The 20,381-nt window shown below is 55.6% G+C and overlaps 1 protein-coding gene across 7 annotated transcripts in view; it reads left to right on the forward strand.

The window, feature by feature from the left end:
* Positions 1–2,090, forward strand: part of SCARA3 (scavenger receptor class A member 3) — a 46,318-nt gene extending 44,228 nt beyond the window's left edge. For all 7 annotated transcript variants that reach the window (XM_054021939.1, XM_054021938.1, XM_054021944.1 and 4 more), the window contains one exon: positions 386–2,090. In XM_054021939.1, the coding sequence (XP_053877914.1) occupies positions 386–816 (431 nt within the window). In that variant the 3' untranslated portion in view covers positions 817–2,090. The remainder of the gene's footprint in view (positions 1–385) is intronic.
* Positions 2,091–20,381: the final 18,291 nt, after the last annotated feature.

Consider the following 20,381-nt stretch of genomic DNA (forward strand, 5'->3'; position numbering starts at 1 on the left):
GATGCTCTGCACTCCCCACCTGTTCCTCTCCTGTTGCCTGGACACTGTAACCAAGGTAACACTGGTTAATGATGCTCTGTGCTCCCCACCTGTTCCTCTCCCGTTGCCTGGTTACTGTAACCAAGATAACACTGGTTAACGATGCTCTGCACTCCCCACCTGTTCCTCTCCTGTTGCCTGGACACTGTAACCAAGGTAACACTGGTTAATGATGCTCTGTGCTCCCCACCTGTTCCTCTCCTGTTGCCTGGTTACTGTAACCAAGGTAACACTGGTTAATGATGTTCTGCACTCTCACCTGTTCCTCTCCCATTGCCTGGACACTGTAACCAAGGTAACACTGGTTAACGATGCTCTGCGCTCACCACTTGATCCTTTCCCCCAGGTGTGCCTGGCCTCCCTGGACCCAGAGGACTCAAAGGCGACGTGGGAGTGAAGGGGCCCGCAGGAAGCAAGGGGGAGAAGGGAGATGGCGGGGGCCTGGGTTCTCCCGGCCCGCCAGGCTCCAGAGGACCTCCAGGCATCCCAGGCCCTCAAGGCGAGAGGGGACCTATTGGCGTGAAAGGCGTACCGGGCTTTAAAGGCGCTAAGGGCAACTTTGGGCAAACTGGCCTCAAAGGACAGATGGGCCTGAAAGGCGACACGGGCCCTCGGGGGCCGGAGGGAGCTCCGGGGCCGGTGGGGCCAGCAGGGCCGCAAGGGAAGCCAGGGATCCCAGGGAAGCCAGGGTCGCCGGGCCAGCTTGGCCCCCCGGGTCCGAAGGGAGACCCCGGCGTGCGTGGGCCCCGAGGCTTACCGGGGCCACCGGGTGTCTAAGCCAGCCCCACCCGCAGCCCTGCCCTACGGGGGACGGGGAGGGGTGGTTTCTGCAGTGCTGAGGGGTGGCAGCTGGCCGGAGGCGCATCCCAGGGCCCGTCACCAGCATCCTCCTGGCCCTGCGGGAGATTCAGCTGGCGATCCCAGCAGGGAGCCCGACCCCCCGCATCCCGCCCGGGACGTCCTGCCTGAGCAGAGCGGCTGGGATCCCTGCTCACCTGCACAGCGCCCCCAGCAGGCAGCCCCCCTTGTTCATTCACACGCCCTCAGAGACAGCTGAGGGCAGCACGGCCTCCCGGATGGGAAACCAGCGCTGTCCACGTCCTGCCCTTCCCTTTCCAAGAGCCTGCTTGTACCTGTCTGACCCAGACACGCGGGGCTGTTTGAAAGGCAAAGAGCTAAATCTCCGTGTGTCAATGGGAGTGTGTGTGTGAAAGAGACTGTGCTAGGCCTTGCCAACAACGCCCTGGGCTTTGCCCTGCAGCTGGGGAGCTGGGCCCAAGCAGGCTTCCCACGTCTCTCGTTTGCTGGCAGAGCCTGGGTGTTTTGCTGCCTGGCACAGACCGACGTGCCTCCGGTCGCTTCATTGCCTTGGTTTCCATCATCCGCTTCTTTCCCTGCCTCCTCTGCTCCAGCCCTCGCTCACTGCAAGTGGGTCTGGGCACCACACTCTCATGCCACACCTGGTCGGGGCTGTCTCTGAGCCTCCTACAGTTCTGTATTTGGACACGTTGATTCTCCCTCCTGACCCACTTGGCAGCCAGTTGGGCTTGGTCCAGATGGCCTGAGCTGTCGGTACCCGTTCAGCTCCTGGTGGGCACAATCACCCACCATCTCAGCTGGCACCCTCACTGGCCGCTTGCAATAGAGGGGCCAAGGATCGAACGGGCCCTGGAATCCCTGCTCCCCCTGAAAAGGGCTCCCTCCAAGTCAAGATGGAGGGATTTGGGGAGCAGACACTGTACCCTAGGCAGCCAAGCCAGCAGGCTCCGAATTCACATTTAAAACCTCCAGCCCCTTTGCATTGAGAGCCCCTGAGAAGGATGCTGACAAACTGCAGTGGGGTCAGAGAGGAGCCATGGCTGATTAAAGGATCAGAGAACATGTGCTCTAGTGATAGACGCAAGGAGCTCAATCTAGTTAGCTTCACAGAGAGACGGCCAGGGGGTGACTTGATCCCAGGCTGTAAGTATTTAGTAATGGGCAGAGGAAGGTCTAACACGACCCAACGGCTGGGGGTTGAAGCGAGACACATTCAGACTGGAAATAAGATGTTCAGTGAGGGTAATTAACCGTTGGAGCAACTTACCACGGGCTGTGCTGGATTTGTCGTCAGTGCCATGTTTAAATCACGATTGGACGTTTGTCTAAAAGCTCTGGGGCAGGTCTCTGGCCTGGGTCATGCCGGGTGGGTGGGGAGGAAGGGGTCAGACTAGATGATCGCAGTGGGCCCTCCTGGCCTCGGGAGCCATGAAAAGCTCCTTGGACAGCTACAGAGGCCCTGGGTGAGCTGCTGAAAGCCGGGTGCTGAGCCAGTGGTCGGGGTGGAGTTAGAACCGAAGCCCCCAACGCCCAGGCTGGGGGCTGACCAAGAGGAGCATGGCTCCCTCCGTGGCTGGTCTGAACAGCTCGGCTCAGGAATCGTGTTTCGATCGCCCAGTGCTCACGGTCTGCCAGAACCTGGGTGGGAGTCAGTGAGAGGCTAGGAAGGGGTCACCCAGCAAGTCAGCACAGAACAGCTGGGAACCGAACCCCGGTCTCCGGATTCCGGCTGCGGGAAGCGGCAGCACCTGGCAGTGGTGCAGGACCTTGCGCCCGGCGGTGGGAGCCAGAAGACCAGGGTTTCACAGGAATTGGCAGACTGGCGCAGCCCCGCGGCCCAGCTAACCCAGCGTCCTGGCTCAGGCAGCAGTAGCACCAGATGTTTCAGAGGAAGGTCTGAGACCCCCCCCACAGCTGCTGATGAGGGAGTATCTGCCCCTGATATCGGGCTAATCCTGATCTCTAGCAGTTAGAAGTCTGGTATCAGAGGGGTAGCCGTGTTAGTCTGAATCTGTAAAAAGCAACAGAGGGTCCTGTGGCACCTTTAACACTAACAGAAGTATTGGGAGCATAAGCTTTCGTGGGTAAGAACCTCACTTCTCTTGAACCTCACAACCTCTCTTGCATCTGAAGAAGTGAGGTTCTTACCCACGAAAGCTTATGCTCCCAATACTTCTGTTAATCTTAAAGGTGCCACAGGACCCTCTGTTGCTAGTTAGAAGTCTGGATATTCCTGTTACCCATAGACATGCCCAAGTCCCCTTTGACTTATGCTAAGTTTTTGGCCTCAATGACCTCCAGTGGCAGTGAGTTCCACAGACTAATTGTGCCTTGTGTGAAAATAATATTTTCCTTTTATCAGCCTTTGAATCTGCCCCCTTCTAATTTTCTTTGCACGTCCCCTTGTTTATGTCTTATGAATCAGGGAGAACAGAAGCTCCCGATCTCCCTCCTCCAGATGAGTCATTATTTTATAGGCTTCGATCAGGTCCCTTCTTAGTCGGCTCCTCTCTAAGGTGTCAGTTGAAGCTCTGTCAGTGAGTGTGGTCAAGTCCCTTCCCCCACTCTGCGCCTCAGTTTCCCCATCTGTGAAATGGGAACAAGAAGACTCCCCCAGCTTCAAGAGGTGTGGCTGGAGAGCGCTGCTTGTTACTGCCATTCGGGCCCATTTGCAAGGGCGGTTTAGAGTCATGGAGGGAGAGCTGCCGCTGGCCCAGCTCCGTCCCCGTCCGTTCCCATTCAGCAATCCATCACCATGGGGTCAATGACTAATGGAGCATGGGGGCACCAGGCATGGGGGAGGGACTTTACATGGCTGCAACAGCTGGGGAAGGAAGGGGAGGCCTAGAGAAGTGGGGAGAGGCACCACGTGGGTTTGGGGGAGCACCCTGGGTGGTGGGGGAGGCTGAGCAGTGGGACCCGGGTCATGAGCCAAATGGAAGAGGAAGTGTTTGGGGGGAGCCGGAGCTGGGGAGCAGTCTGGCTGGGGGGCCTAGAGGTGAAGCAGGCTGGGGGAGGTCTCGGGCTGTCTTGGGAGCTGGGAGGGATTGGGAAGAGGAACGGTGAAGAGGCTGGGGAGACCCTGGATCTGAGCCCCTGACCGGCAAGCGGCCCCAGCGCCACACCAGGATGATGGGCCCAGGCCCTGCCTCTGTTCAGCCACGGGGCCCACGGTTCGTGGCAGGCACAAAACTGCGGGCAAAACGGCCTTCCAGAGGCCCGTGTGAACACAACCCTCGGCCTCGCTGTCTGAGCCGGCCCTGTCCCGGAACAGCCACTGTGTTACGGTTCAGACCCTGCCTCTCATGCTCCAAGCCCGGGCTGGCGCGGGTATCTACCTGCAGGACCATCCCCACCCCATCCCTCGGCCTGCTGCAACCCCCCAAACCCACCCAAAACACCAGCACCCTGGGGAGTGCCCGGTCTGGCTGTCACCCCTGTGCCAGGCCCGAGGGAACCAGCCCATAGACAAAGTCCCCTACCCTTGGCTCTGGGCACAGGCAGCAGTGGAGTGGGAGGGGGTCTCGTCCCATTCCTGCTGAGCGGTGATGGTGCCTTACGCGATGAGACATGGCACAGGCTGGTGTGATGTCGCGTGCGTTCTACATGGTGCAGCTGGTTTGCATCATCTCTCTCCTGCCCTTTTCACCCCGGTATCTACCCACGATATAATGGCAAATGTATTCCTGGATCAATAAAGATACGACTGTATGGGGAGAGCCCGCGCCCTTGCTTTGTGTGTGCTGCATTTCCCACTAGGCGAAGAGACGAGTGCCCGACGCATGGCTTGATCCTGGAGACACCCCACTCCCGGCTGGCACCTCGAGGGGCGAGGGGCTCCCCTCCTGAGGGGGAGATTTCAGCATCAGTCATGCTGGCAGGCCCAAGATTGGTGCTAACCAGCTGTTTAGGGTGCAGCAGGGGTGGAAGGGTGGCCCCTCCCAACATGAGGTCTCGGAGTGGCAGGGAAAGGAGCAAAAATTGGAGATCCAAGAGGAGACACCTCCCGCTGCCCCCAAATGAAGCCAGGACTCACTGCCTGTGTCTATACCAGGGTTACTCAACCTGTGGGAGGGCCAGAGAGGTGGGGGAATCCGGTCTGGCCCCCCGGGGGGGGGCTGGGAGACCTGGGTGGGGGGTCAGGTGCTGTCTCTGGGGGAAGGTTGCAGAGCCTGCCCTGCACTGTGGGGTCAGCTCCTGTCCAATGGGGCTGGCTGGGCTCGTCTCCCCACTGTGGGCGCTGCGACCTGGTGCATGGGGTTCCCGGCACCACTCAGCTTCGGCCCAGCCACCCCTCCGGCATGATGACAGGAGATTGGCCAGGACAAAGTTGGGCGAGTGGCACTGCGCCCCCGTGCATCAGGGCACCCGCCGCTCACACACATTTTGGCCCAGCTGCCCTGATGTGGGGGCCTTGCTTGCAAACCGTGGCTGCAGCGGCTGCAATGCCCAGAAGAGCCCAGAGGTTGCCACCCAGAAGAGCAAGCCACACTGAGCTAGGGAACGCACAGTGCACTTACCGCCTATCTTACCTATTGTGGGTAAGAAATATTTCATCCGTCGGATGGTTTTTGCACTAAAGCTATTTCCAGGGACACGACAGCCCATCAAGGTTTACAAGAACCACTGGCCGATCCTGCAGTCCCGGGGTGGGATCGCACCTGAGGTATTCACAGGGACCTCAATGGCAAAGCTCCCAAGATGGGTCGCTCGCCACTACAACAGAACTGCTTCCTGACGGGACCTGGGAGGCGCTCCACCGCTCCCAGCTCCTGCGGCCACTCCGGCACGGCCGGCTCCCACCAGAAAGAGGTGGGCAGTGATCAGCTGGTGTGTCTCGAATGACTCAAGATGCTACGGGGCTTTTCCCCTCCAAGGGGAATCGGCCGTCGGAAACCTCTGTCCACCCCCTGCCCCTCCCCACCGGGCACCAGCCAGATCCATTCCCTGGGAATGGCAGCCACCAACTGTGCCCTGGGTATCAATTGGAGATGGAAGGTATCTGGACTGCCAGACTGGGGTGAGGGAGGATGGTCCCCCAGGGCACGTTGGTGGGTGTGACACTTCCTGGGGGTACCCAGCCTTGCCACCTGCCCTTAGCATGAGGGAGCCAGGACTCAGCTCCCCGACTCCACCGGCCCCTGGCAACTCAAGCCCTGCCCTCCCCCCGCCTACGCAGACTCTGCCATCTCGCTGCAGATTAGCGATAGGCACCCCCTCACCCCTGAACCCTCTGAGCATCACCCTGGCACGCCCAGCCCCTGGCCCACTGGATGCTCCCCGAATGCACAGACCCACTTGTCACACTGTCCGGAGGGGCTCACAACCGCGAGTCCCCACCTCCGGGCAGACTGTCGAAAGCAGGGCAGACATCCCAAACTGGTGGTAGGAACTCCTGGATCACTGCAACAGTCTTACCATGGAGTCAAATACAGTCCCCTTGGGTTGTCTGGATCTATGCTGCCACCCAGGCAAGCTGGATTTAGAGATCCCATGTCACTTACCAAAAATCACACCACATTTAGGTTGCTCCCAGTGCCAAGAGACCAGTCACTTACCCCAGATCAACTGGTACCCTAGATCTTACACCAAAGACAGCGCGTGAAGCCAATCCTGGAATAAACTAACCGTTTATTAACTGGGAAGATTAAATGAGATTTATTTTCATGTTAAAGCAAGGAAACATCTACACGCACCTGAGTTACCATCTATGGTTCCTAAAGGTGATGGAGCTGTAATAATGTGTCCATTCAAAATGTCTTTCAGGCTGGACCCAGGTTGACCCACATAGAATATCAGGGTTGGAAGGGACCTCAGGAGGTATCTAGTCCAACCCCCTGCTCAAAGCAGGACCAATCCCCAGACAGATTTTTGCCCCAGATCCATAAATAGCTCCCTCAAGGATTGAACTCACAACTCTGGGTTTAGCATGTTTATATCCTCTTCCATCAAAAATCAAGCTGATAGCAACAGTTCCCACACAGGTCCCTGATTCATGGAGGGAGAGGGAAGTGGGGAAGATGCACTTAAAAAAGTATTTAATCCTTGATCTAGAACAGTGATTCTCAGCCAGGGATCTACGTACCCCTGGGGATATGCAGAGCTCTTCCAGGGGCTACATCAACGCATCTAGACATTTGCCTACTAGCAAAGTCAGTACAAACTAAAATTTCATACAGACAATGCCTTCTTTATACTGCTCCATATGCTATAGACTGACATGTAAGTACAATAGTTATAGTCCAAACCATTTATTTTATAATTAGGTGGGAAAATGAGGAAGTCAGCCATTTGTCAGTAACAGTGTGCTGGGGCACTTGTATTTTTACGTCTGATTTTGTGAGCAAGTTGTTTTTAAGTGAGGTGTAACTGGGGGGTGCGCAAGACAGATCAGACTCCTGAAAGGGGGACAGTCGTCTGGAAAGGTTGAGAGCCACTGATCTCGCACAATGGCTCGTTTGCGTTTAATGAACATGATAGTTAGAGGCCGTCAGCTGCGTTCTACAAGGCTTTATCCCTGTTCATAAATGACCTGGTGTCATAACTATAAAGGGAAGGGTAACAGCTGTCCTGTGTACAGTACTATAAAATCCCTCCTGGCCAGAGACTCCAAAATCCTTTTACCTGTAAAGGGTTAAGAAGCTCAGGTAACCTGGCTGGCATCTGACCTAAAGGACCAATAAGGGGACAAGATACTTTCAAATCTTGTGGGGGGAAGGCTGTTGTTTGTGTTCTTTGTCTGGGAGTGTGTTCGTTCTCGGGGCTGAGAGGGACCAGACATCAATCCAGGTTCTCCACATGTTTCTAAACAAGTCTCTCCTATTTCAAACTTGTAAGTAAATAGCCAGGCAAGGCGTGTTAGTTTTCCTTTGTTTTCTCAACTTGTAAATGTACCTTTTACTAGAGTGTTTATCTTTGTTTGCTGTACTTTGAACCTGAGACTAGAGGGGAGTCCTCTAAGCTCTTTAAGTTTGATTACCCTGTAAGGTTAATTTCCATACTGATTTTACAGAGATGATTTTTACCTTTTTCTTTAATTAAAAACCTTCTTTTTAAGAACCTGATTGATTTTTCCTTGTTCAAGATCCAAGGGGTTTGGATCTTGATTCACCAGGAGTTGGTGGGAGGAAGGAGGGGAATGGTTAATTTCTCCTTGTTTTAGATCCAAGGGGGTTGGATCTGCATTCACCAGGGATTTGGTGAAGGTTTTTCAAGGTTTCCCAGGAATGGAATCCATTGAAATGGTGGCAGCCGAACCAGAGCTAAGCTGGTAGTTAAGCTTAGAAGTTTTCATGCAGGCCCCTACATTTGTACCCTAAAGTTCAAAGTGGGGATCCAGCCTTGACACCTGGAAAAAGGCGTAAACAGTGAGGTGGCAAAATTTGCAGATGCTACAAAACTACCCAAGATAGTTAAGTCCAAAGCAGACTGCGAAGAGCTACAAAAGGATCTCACAGAACTGGCTGACTGGGCAACAAAATAGCAGATGAAATTGGAGGTTGATAAATGTAAAGGAATGGACATTGGAAAACATAATCCCAACTATATATATATAATGATGGGGGCTAAATTAGCTGTTACCACTAAAGAAATTGTGGATAGTTCTCTGAAAACATCCACTCAATGTGCAGCGGCAGTCAAAAAAGCGAACAGAATGCTGGGAATCATTAAGAAAGGGATAGATAACAAGACAGAAAATATCATGTTGCCTCTATATGAATCCAGGGTACAACCACATCTTGAATACTGAGTGCAGATGTGGTCGCCCCATCTCAAAAAAGATATATTGGAATTGGAAAAGGTTCAGAAAAGGGCCACAAAAATGATTAGGGGTATGGAACAGCTTCCATATGAGAAGAGATTAGTAAGACTGGGACTTTTCAGCTTGGGAAAGAGACAACTACAAGGACTGGGAGATATGATAGAGGTCTATAAAATCATGACTGGTGTGGAGAAACTACCTGAAGGGGGTTCCAAAGAGGATGGAGCTCGGCTGTTCTCAGTGGTGGCAGATGACAGAACAAGAAGCAATGTTCTCAAGATGCAGTGGGGGAGGTTTAGGTTGGAAATTAGGAAAAACTTTTTCACTAGGAGGGTGGTGAAGCACTGGAATGGGTTCCCTAGGGAGGTGGTGGAATCTCCTTCCTTAGAGGTTTTTTAGTCAAAGGAACAGCGTGCCATCGCTGGTAAACAGTATAATGGCTAATGAGGGTCAGGCTGGAGAATCTTGCCTACATGCTCGGGGTTTTACTGATCGCCATATTTGGGGTCGGGAAGGAATTTTCCTCCAGGGTAGATTGGCAGAGGCCCTGGAGGTTTTTCGCCTTCCTCCGCAGCATGGGGCAGGGATCGCTAGCAGGAGGATTCTCTGCTAATTGAAGTCTCTAAACCACAGGATTTGGGGACTTCAACAGCAGAGTCAAGGGAAAGGGTAGGGACGGCTTTGTGGCCTGCATCATGCGGGAGGTCAGACCAGATGATCATAATGGTCCCTTCTGACCTTAAAGTCTATGAGTCTATGAGGTCAGGCTGGACAAAGCCCTGGCTGGGATGATTTAGTCAGGGATTGGTCCTGCTTTGAGCAGGGGATTGGACTAGAATCTCCTGAGGTCCCTTCCAACCCTGATATTCTATTATTCTATGACAGTAAATAAGGAAGTATTATTTACTCCTTCTCATAACACAAGAACTAGAGGCCACCAAATGAAATTAATAGGCAGCAGGTTTAAAACCAAGAAGAGGAAATATTTCTTCGCACAGTGGACAGTCAACCTGTGGAACTCTTTGCCAGAGGATGTTGTGAAGGCCGAGACTATAACAGGGTTCCAAAAAGAACTAGATAAATTCATGGAGGCTAGGTCCATCAATGGCTATTAGCCAGAAGGGGCAGGGATGGTGTCCTAGCCTCCGTTCACCAGAAGCTGGGAATGGGCGACAGGGGATGGATCACTTGATGATTCCCTGCTCTGTTCATTCTCTCTGGGGCACCTGGCATTGGCCACTGTCGGCAGACAGGACACTGGCTAGATGGACCTTTGGTCTGACCCAGTTTGGCCGTTGTTCTGTTCTGTTTGATGAGTTACATAGTCACAGCGGTTTACAATGCAGATGCTGGCTATCACTTTATAACTTGGGTTATAGGTGATTGAGGACAATACATGCAGCAGCTTACAAGCATTTTTAAAAAACACTAAACACACTCATCAGCTGAACATCTGATGTCCATTGTGGTGACGCTAACACACAGGTGAGCAAGCCCACTTTCCAGCGATGCATTTATAAGTGTCCGGTGAGGCCTGGGCATGAACTGGCATCTGGTCTGCCAGCGTCCCACCACTATTTCCAAAAGGAACAGCCCCTCCTCACCCCCCAGTTTACCAGTCACACCTCCAGATCACCGCTCCACTTCACTGAGAGCACTTAGCTCTGACTGCACCCTTCCCAGGGAACGCTGGGTTCAGTTACTGAAACCAGCCGACTGGTCCTCACTCTGGGTGAGGGGACGCCACTGATCATATAGTGACATTATACTGCTGAATAACAACAAGGTAGAAGGGGTCCAGGGAGAGGCAACAACGGTTATTCAAAGCCAGGAGAGACTCTGTCACAGGAGAGACTGGAACATCAAGATTGTTTCAAGAAGAGCCAAGCAGGAGAGCATCTGATTGAAGCCTATGAAATAATGGATGACTGTGGAGTAGGTAAATCGGGAGTTCATGCGCAGTGTGAACGAGAAGAAGGGGATACCCAGTGAAACTGTAAGCCAAGCCTGCAGCCAGCTTGTCCCTTAGGGGAAGGGTGTCTCTTTGCACTGAGGTTATACCCCAACGATCCATTGTCTTCACTCACAGACAGGTTACCCCCACCCGTGCTGGTTTTGGTTTTTTTCCTGCAGGTTCCTTTCCTGTTGCTTTTGCAATGGCTTGATTTGGCTTGGACTGCAGATAGACCTCCATTGCGACATAGATCAGGCTTGACAAAGCCCTGGCTGGGATGATTTAGTTAGTGTTGGTCCTGCTTTGAGCAGGGGGTTGGACTAGATACCTCCTGAGGTCCCTTCCAACCCTGATATTCTATGATTCTATGATACCCAGTACTCAGTTTACAGCGAGCCAGACAGGGAGATAAGCATGAAAGAAACTTGTTTATCACCTTCTGGTGACCAGCCCCAACTCACAGCCCTTCAGCCCGTAGCTTAGTGGGGACACATAACTCCTTCCCTATTATCCGTACAGACAATTCACAACGATCAGGCTTTCAGGAGAGACCTTACTTGACACCCTTCGATGATTATGTTGAGATCAGACCCAGGGGATCCCTGTAAACTCCTAGGCTGCCCCTGTGCCCTTTTGTCAGTGGGCATCAAGGGGTCACAGTGGGGCCTCGGCGGATCTTGCCTTCCCCATGGAAGCGCCGACTGGGGATCACTAGGGGAGCGCCCCTGTTAGTCTAACACCAGGTGGGGGGCTGACAGATATGGGGAGCATCTCCCACGTCATCAGTTCCCCCATGATTCCAAGGGGGAGGCTGTTTTCCTTTCCATTGTCTTCTCTGCATGGCCTAGTGGCCTCCACACAGGCCTGAGAGCCAGGGCCAGTGCTACCATTAAGGTGAACTAGGCGGTTGCCTAGGGCACCAAGATTTGGGGGCGCCAAAAAGCGGTGCCCCAATTTTTTTTTTACAGCTTTGCTGGGCTGCCGGCGGCACGGTGTGCAGCTCAGACTCCCTCTCCCAGTGCAGCGGCCGGTCCACTTCTCCCGCCTCCCAGGCTTGCAGTGCCAATCAGCTGTTTGGCGCCGCAAGCCTGGGAGGGGAGGAGAATTAGAGCGGGGGCGGCGTGCTTGGGGAGGAAGCGGAGCAGAGGTGAGCTGGAGTGGGGAGCTGCCGCATGGCTCCCCGGGGAGGGGAGCTGCCGCAGGGGGGCGCCTCAGGGCGGGGGGGGGAGCTGCTGCAGGGCTGGGGGGGTGCAAGGTGGAAGTTTCGCCTAGGGCGCGAAACTTCCTTGCACCAGCCCTGCTGAGAGCCAGGAACTCCTTGCTTCTACCCCTGACTTTCTGTGTGGCCTTGGCAATTGATTTGACCACCATGTGCCTCATCGGGATGGGGCAAGGCATGCGGAGAGGGGCCGTGTTAGAGAGCAAACCGCAGTCTGTGGGTGCCCTGAGGTGGGGAAGGGGCAGGAGCAGCAGTGGAGATCACAGGCTGGAAGGGTCGAGGAGCGTTGGTGGAGTGGAGGGGCTCAGCATTGGGGTAGGCCCGGGCTTCATTCCCGATATATCCCTGCCTCATTCGCTGAGCATCACCCACCCGGTGCCCTGAACAAGGTAGGGGTCCTGGAGAAAAAATAGCTTGTGGCGGTGAAATTAAAGCATACCTCATAACACACACAAAAGCGGGCAGAGTTAAGGGTATATGGGCTGTCTGGACTATGGCACTGATGGGCATTTGGTATTCTTTCTTGGATGGAAACACACCCATTCCAATTCCTCACTTCCGTCCTCGTACAATACAGTACTCATGAGTGCAACCCCACCAATTTCATTCGACTCGTGCTGGTGGGAGTAGAGAATGTACACATGTGTGTGGGTGTGTGAGTGTGGATGAATGTGTGGGGGTGCATCCGGGTGTATGTGTGTAGTGTGCGTGTGTGTGTGTATGTGTGTGCATGTATGTGGGTGTGGGTGTGCACATGTGAGTATGCGTGTGTGTGTGCTTGTGTCCGTGTGTGTGGGTGTGCGCGTAGGCGTGGGTGAGCGGGTGTGCGTGTGCACACATGTATGCACGTGCATCTGGGTGTGCATGTGTGCATGTGGGGGTGTGTGTGCACACACATGTGGGCGTGTGTGTGGGGGTGCATGCATGCACACCCCACACAAAAAAGTCTTTAACTTACAGTTCTGATTGCTCATTTGCTAGCCACATAACCAGCAAACACCCAGGAAATCGCCAGCTTAGGCAATGTTACAATCCAGACTGGCATTGCCCGCCCAGCTACTTAGCAGAATGTATCCCAGAGCCCTCAGCACCACAGCAAACGGTGCCTCCCGTGACACACCCACCCGCTCCCTCACAATCGAACTCAAAGAGCCCACCTGAATTCAAGGCCCTGCCTCCATTCTGTGCTGCGCAAGCACATTGGGTGGCGTTCGGCCAGATCTGTATCTTAAAGGAGGCCAGGCCTGGCCCCCGGTATAAATTAAAGCAACCCCCAGGCTGCTCTAACTGCTTTCGAGTCCAAAAGGGCCCACCAGCTCATCGGTCTGACCTCCTGTCGATCACAGGCCACCGACAGCAGCCCCCCCCCGCCCCCCCCCCCCCCGCACACGAAACCCCAGCTTTGAATGGCTGTCCACGGGCCACGCCACTGCCCCAGAGAGCCGGCGGGACAAGCTCACCCTTCCCATCCCCCAGCACATTCTGTACCGGGGCTGCAAGTTGTGGGGGACAGGGGCAGTTAGGGCTCCGTGGCTGGTCCTGCTCTCGCCGACACTGGGCTAACTCAGCGCCCTCGGGCCCGGTTTGCACCAGCGTCAGTGAGCGGAGACCCAGACCCGGTGCCTATCTCTCTATCGCGATGTGCTGCATGGGCTCGGCGCCCTGATCAAACCAGCCGGGGAACTCAGCCAAGCAAACAGAGCCTGCGGGGGCCTTCCCACATTGTATCCCTCTGACCCCGACCCCGCGCCAGCTGTCCTGGTGCCAGCTGCTAAGTGAGCGACAGTCAGAGGTCGGGAGGAGTCGGTTTTCATCGCTGGAGCCACCAGTCTGCTGGCCCTGGCCGATAACAGGCTCCGAGGGCTCTCCGTGTCCTGGGAATCTTTGCCGTGGCTGCTAGCTTGGCCTGGCACAGGAAAGGATGAGGAGCCGGACGGGTCCCCCAGGGAATAGCCTTTGTAGCTACTGGGACATTTGGTTCTGTTTACGCAGGGGCTTGCGACTGCGGTGCATGAAAGGGAAAGCGAGCGGCGTAGCCACTAGCCGCATGGATTGGGGGAGCCAGAGCTGGAGACGGACGGGGAGTGTAAACGCAACGCCACCCCTCTGGGATAAAATTACCGGGGGAGAGCGCCCCTCCGGCTACAGGCACAAGCCCAACAGCTGCTGGGACCAGGAGGAAAAGTCCCTGTGTGTTGTACAACCAGCCAGAGATGGGGATCGCCAGTGGAGGCAGGACCCTGCTGTTCGTCATGTGGACCCTTGGCCTGGTCCTGGGACGGCCCCTACGTCCCTGTTTATTTCCAGCTGGAATAGAACTCACAAAACTGGGTGACTGGGCAACGAAACGGCGGGTGAAATTCAATGGGTACGAGTTTGGTACAGCGCCCAGCCGAAGGAACCACGGAAGCTCAGGAAACCTCCTCTGCATGGTCCCCACCGTCTCACTTCAGCAAGGCTGCTAAGCAGGGGGCTGTGACTTTCAGTCCCTGGGGCAGATTGGAACTGGGGAACAGTGGGGGGAAAACATCCCCCAGGGGCCACACGGGGGGGAGAGGGGGGTGGGCAGCAGCTCTCTCTACGCTGAAGGGATTTCCTGGGAGTCTGCTCATCATGGCGCCAGTGAGTGTCACACCCCACCTGGTTGCAGAGCAAACTCCCCTCTGGCTCGGTGCACGGCTGGATGGGCAGGTCGCTCCCCGCTGTACAGAGAAAGTCTTTAACCAAGTCCAGCTGGCGAAACCCCCCTCGTCCCCCGGCAGGAAGGTTGCCGGGATCTAGTGACCGGCCTGCGCCGAACCCAGACGTTTTTCCCAGGCGTGAAGTCTCCCGGAGTGCCACGGGAAACGGGCGACGCCAGGAGGGAATTACGGCCAGGCCCAGCAGCCTCCTCTCCAGAGAGCTGTGCGGGCGCCCAACGGCTGGCAGCGGCAAGGGCTCGAGGCTGTGCAGGAGATGCCAGGGTCCAGGCAGGTGGCTCCAGGCCATCTTTAAGTGGCTCTCCTCCTGGCGCTGGGTGCCCAGCAGGGAGGTGGGTGAGGGTGACAGAGAGCTCTGTGCACAGAGGCAGCACATGCCAGGCAGGAAGGGTTTGGTGGCAGGGAGAGGGATTTGGGTAGCCTGCCCCCGGCACCCAGCGACAATGAGACACGCTGAGGAAGAGTCTCCCGGGAGTATCTCATCTACTGGCACTGAGATGGAGGAGACAGGACCCAGCAGTCCTTGGCCAGCTCCAGAGGCCTCACTTCTGCGCCTGGAGTAAACGCGACCTCTGGGCTGCAGTGCCCGGCCCCTCGCTTGCCCCCCACCCCCAGCACTCTCCCCTCAACCCCTGAACAGCAGGAAGATGCCATTGGCGCTGATGCCGAATTTCAACGTGGCATGGAAGCCAAGTACCCCCGGCCCTTCGCAATGGGAACGGCAGATGCCATGGGAACCAGCAGGCCACGAGCTGCAAATGGCTGCAGCCAAACAAAATGACGTAAACCCCTGAGATCCGGCCGGGCTCGGCGCTGTGTGAGGGACTGACGCTGTAAATCAGCTGGGGAGGGGGGAAAAGGAGCCTGGGAGGGGAACAAGGGAGCAAGGACTCCGCTCTGTTGCCCCCACGGATGATCTGAAGTGTGCACATGCGTGTGCAAGTGAGCGTGTCCCTGCCCTATACTGGGAGGGTCCTAATGGATCTACTGTGTGTCATAGGCCCTATAACTGCCAACAGCTAGTGGAGATTCTCCTTTAGACCCAGCAGCAGGGACATGGGCTTTTGGAGCTAGGGGATCTGAATTCAAGAAGGTCCAAGTGACTGCAGGCCAGTGACAGCTGTCGAGATGGCCCCAGAGTTGTTATTCTGGACACTCGTGTTTAACTCAGATTTTCCACTGGAAAATCTCCTTGCTGGGTCCCAACTGCCCAGGTGCATCCTGGGATCCAGGGTCTGATTTTCACCCACAATTCCAGTTGGCGGCAACAAGGCCAGCCAGGGGCCAGCGCCGCTGGAAAGCAGCTCCCGCGTGTCTCTAGCTGGGCTCCCAGAATTGGGGGCAGCCAAAATCAAGGGCCTCGGGTCACACAGCAGCTTGGCCGAGCCAGAGATAGAAGCCAGGAGTCCTGGCTCCCAGACGCCTGCTCTCATCACTAGGCGGCTTTCCAGCAGCACTTTGGCCCCGGTGTTGGCTTTTAATGCAAAGACTCTAACAAGCCGTGATCACCCCACAGCTCACCCCTTTGCCAGCCAAGCTCAGAGCTCTGGGTTCGTCGCCGGGCTCAGCCCAAGCCATGCTGGCCAGCTCCAGAACCGGAGCAGAGTCTAATGTCCCCAAAGCTCGGGGCGTGCGGATTGGTGTGCGCGGTCTGGCCCAGTGCCGAGATGTCCGGGTCTGTGCCATTCACACGCTGAGCTTCCCCAGATCCAGGTCCGGGGCCTCCTGCTCAGTCACTCTGTTGCTGAGCCGGGGGTGGGAGGGGGAGAGGTGTCACTTTTGCACTCCCGGGGTCCTGCTCGGCCCCTGCTGGGAGTCAGAGCAGCCGGAGGTTGCTTGAATTTACGCTGTGCTGCCTGTGGCCCCGGACGGTCTCTGGGACGCGAAGAACAGGGGGCTGAGAGCAGAACCCTGACGTATTGTGTGCTGGAGCTATGGTCAAAGGGCTGGTTCCACCCACGCTAAGGCCCTTGGAGATGCCCAGAGGGACAAAGCGCAGGCCCCAGGTGTCTAGGCTGGGCTGAACCCTGGGAGGCAGGTCACACAGGTCAGGCCACCAGGAGACTGTTGTCCTGTCTCCTGCTGTGGCTTTGAAAGCAAGGGTGACCCGGTGGAGCAAAGGCATTTCCCGGAGCTCCAGCGCAACCTTCATGCCCCGCGGGAACCGATACGCCGGCAACTCAGATTTCAAACGGCAAAATGTTCCTCGCCCACTATCAAAGGGAAACAAATGCCCCAGGCAGCCAAGCCAGAGGCTGGTTCTAATTAGGGGTGATTCTGGCGTGAGGCAGAGGAAACAGCCTGGCAAGATTCTGTAGAAAACTCTTAGAGGGAAGGGGCCAGCAGCCCCTGACGCTCAATCAACAAGAGGTTTGGCGCGTTCTTCTACCTAGAGGTTGTAGCTCATGGCAGGTGATGGGCCCAAGCCGAGCATTTCAGCCCCAGATCCAAGCCACCCCAAAATCCGGGCGTGTTGCATCCAGGATTCTGGTTCAGCCCATTATAAACCTGCAGGCCGGCTGGGAACTTCAGATCCACTCCGCCACGGCCATCTCTCCTGTGGCGTCTGCTTGCCTCGGCTCTGCATGGCCTAGGGTTACCATACGTCCGGATTTTCCTGGACATGTCCCGCTTTTTGGTCCTTAAATCCCCGTCCATGAGGAAATTCCAAAAAGCCGGACATGTCCGGGAAAATAGGGAGGGGTTGTGGGAATTGGATCCGGGCTGGAGTCGCTGGGACCGGAGCCAGAGCCGCTCAGCCGGATCCGGGACCCGAGCCAAGCCAGGCCGGAGCCGCTGGAACCGTGGCTGGGGGTGCTCGGCCGCTGGCCGGCGCCGCTCAGCCGGGGCCGGTGCCCAGGGGCCCGAACTGAGCTGGAGTCGCCGGGGCCGGAGCCGCCAGGGCCAGGGCGGGCTGGAGGCGCTCGGCCGGAACTGGGGCCGGCGCCCCAGGGCCTGAGCCAAGCTGGGCCGGAGATGCCGGGGCCAGAGCCGCTCGGCTCGGGGGCCGGACTGGGCTGCGCGTCCCCGCACCCCCAGCCCCAGCTTACCTGCTGCCTGCCTGTTTCAGGCTTCCTGCGAACATTTGATTCGCAGGAAGCAGGGTAGGGGGAGGAGCAGGGGGTGGAGCGTTCAGGGGAGGGGGCGGAGACTTTGGGGAAGGGGCGGAGTTGGGGTGGGTCTGGGGCGGGGAAGGGCAGAGTTGGAGTGGGGAAGGGGCGGAGGGGAGGAGGTGGGGCCCTGTGGAGTGTCCTCTTTTTGTTTTTTTAAAATATGGTAACCCTAGCATGGCCTAGGAGCTGGCTGTGAGACAAGTGAGATGGTGGCGTAAGCTTTCATAGGCTAAGAGGGAAGGTCCTCTCATGGTTCGGTAACTGGAAACTGATTAAAAGATAGGAAACAAAAGGCAGGAATAAATGGTCAGTTTTCAGAATGGAGAGAGGTAAATAGTGGTGTCCCCCAGGGGTCTGTACTGGGCCCAGTCCTATTTAACATAGTCATCAATGATCTGGAAAAAGGGGTAAACTGTGAGGTGGCAAAATTTGCAGATGATACAAAACTACTCAAGCTAGTTAAGTCCCAGGCAGACTGAGAAGAGCTACAAAAGGATCTCACAGAACTGGGTGACTGGGCAACAAAATGGCAGATGAAATTCAATGTGGATAAATGCAAAGTAATGCACATTGGAAAACATAATCCCAACTATACCTAGAAAATGATGGGGTCTAACTTAGCTGTTCCCACTCAAGAAAGATCTTGGAGTCATTGTGGATAGTTCTCTGAACACATCCACTCAATGTGCAGCTACAGTCAAAACGGCCTCGCTTCTCAGCCAGGCAGAGCCCATGAATCTCCCACAGGCAGCGGCAGCCCCTTCTCCAGTAAGACGTCCCCAGGGAGTGGAGCACCCCGGGCAGCAGCATTGCCCAGCCTTCCAGCCCTCCAGCCAAATGGGAGATGTTCCAGAGGCTGCAGCTAAGCCAGCCTGCTGTGACTGATCTGTGTCTACCTAAGACTTTGGCGGAGTCACTGCACCACGTGTCATTGGCACAACTCACGTTCTCCTGCTTCAGAAACACCAGCACTTATGCTAAAGGAGAATCTCCACTAGCTGGTCGCTGTACGGAGCCTATGACACACAGCGGGTCAGTTCTGATTCCACCCAACAGAGGGCGGTGTTCCACACTCGATAACCAGCTCTTTACATGAATGCCTGGTTGGTAAGAAAATTAGCAGCGACGGAGGCAGCAGCAAGGCGGGGCCAATGCTACGAACCAAGAGAAAACAGCTCTAAGCCCAGGGGAAATGGGAACACCGGAAGCTCTCACAGCCTCCATTAATAACTGGAGATGATGCTGGGACAGGCCAGGTGTCAGCACTGGGCTAACCGATCCCGAATTCAGGGGGTAATGCTGCATCCTTGGGGTGCCCTGCGGGGACGGATCAGAAATTAGCCAGTCCAAACGGGTACGGTTCAAACGAACTCAGAGACAGGCTCCTGGACCAGATGGACCTTGGGTCTGATCCAGGCTGGCAGCTCCTATGTCTTATGCACGGAGAACCACCGCGTGGACAGCAGCTCCTCAGTGACGGAGCAGAAGCACCCCCACATGCGCACACACACACACACTTTCCAGCCACCTGCCACGGGGCGTCTGTGCAGGCAACAGCATATACCCCATGCACAGGAATAACACCGTCCTGGCCAGGGCCTCCAGCAGGGGCACCGTGTGAAAGCAGGTCACAGGAGGGGCGTGGAATGGCGAGGAGGGGGCTGGGACGTGACTGAGCTGCCACTAGGCGAGAGAAGGGAGCAAGACCCCCCCCCCCCGCCCGACTGAAGTCAGCGTGAGCTGCGAGTGCTCAGCGCCCTGCCAGCCAAACTGTTTCTTTAGCCACCTCACTATGGCTGTAAGTGCCAACTTCAGAATGTTGGCCTTAATCATCCCGTGCCTCAGTTTCCCCACTGAAATGGGGGTCAGTGGCACTGACGCACCACACACGGGGCTTTGTTTGGGGGGAGTTATGTAATAGTGTTTTATTTCTCTCCGGTTGAATACTCAAAATGCTGTGAGGTCGGCCCAGTAGCTAGCACTTTTTCTCTGTAGCTCTTTGCACACATCACATGGAAGGCCAGGATCAATCTCCCTACTTTACAGATGGGGAAACTGAGGCATCCCCTATGACCCCCCTATGGTCACGGGGCAGTAACAGAACTGGGAAGAGAAGTCCTGTTTCCCGAGACCCAATCCAGAAGCGTAGCTACTTGTCCGTGCTGTCTAAAGGTGCTTTTGGTTTTAAATATATAATTGTTAAGATCATAGAATCATAGAATATCAGGCTTGGAAGGGACCTCAGGAGTATCTAGTCCAACCCCCTGCTCAAAGCAGGACCAACTCCAACTAAATCATCCCAGCCAGGGCTTTGTCAAGCCGGGCCTTAAAAACCTCTAAGGAAGGAGATTCCACCACCTCCCTAGGTAACCCATTCCAGTGCTTCACCACCCTCCTAGTGAAACAGTGTTTCCTAATATCCAACCTGGACCTCCCGCACTGCAACTTGAGACCATTGCTCCTTGTTCTGTCATCTGCCACCACTGAGAACAGTCTAGATCCATCCTCTTTGGAACCCCCCTTCAGGTAGTTGAAGGCTGCTATCAAATCCCCCCTCTCTTCTATTCTGCAGACTAAACAATCCCAGTTCCCTCAGCCTCTCCTCATAAGTCATGTGCTCCAGACCCCTAATCATTTTTGTTGCCCTCCGCTGGACTCTTTCCAATTTTTCCACATCCTTCTTGTAGTGTGGGGCCCAAAACTGGACACGGTACTCCAGATGAGGCCTCACCAATGTCGAATAGAGGGGAATGATCACGTCCCTCCATCTGCTGGC

This window comes from Malaclemys terrapin, chromosome 3 (genome assembly GCF_027887155.1).
Source record: "Malaclemys terrapin pileata isolate rMalTer1 chromosome 3, rMalTer1.hap1, whole genome shotgun sequence".
Classification (NCBI taxonomy): domain Eukaryota; kingdom Metazoa; phylum Chordata; order Testudines; family Emydidae; genus Malaclemys; species Malaclemys terrapin.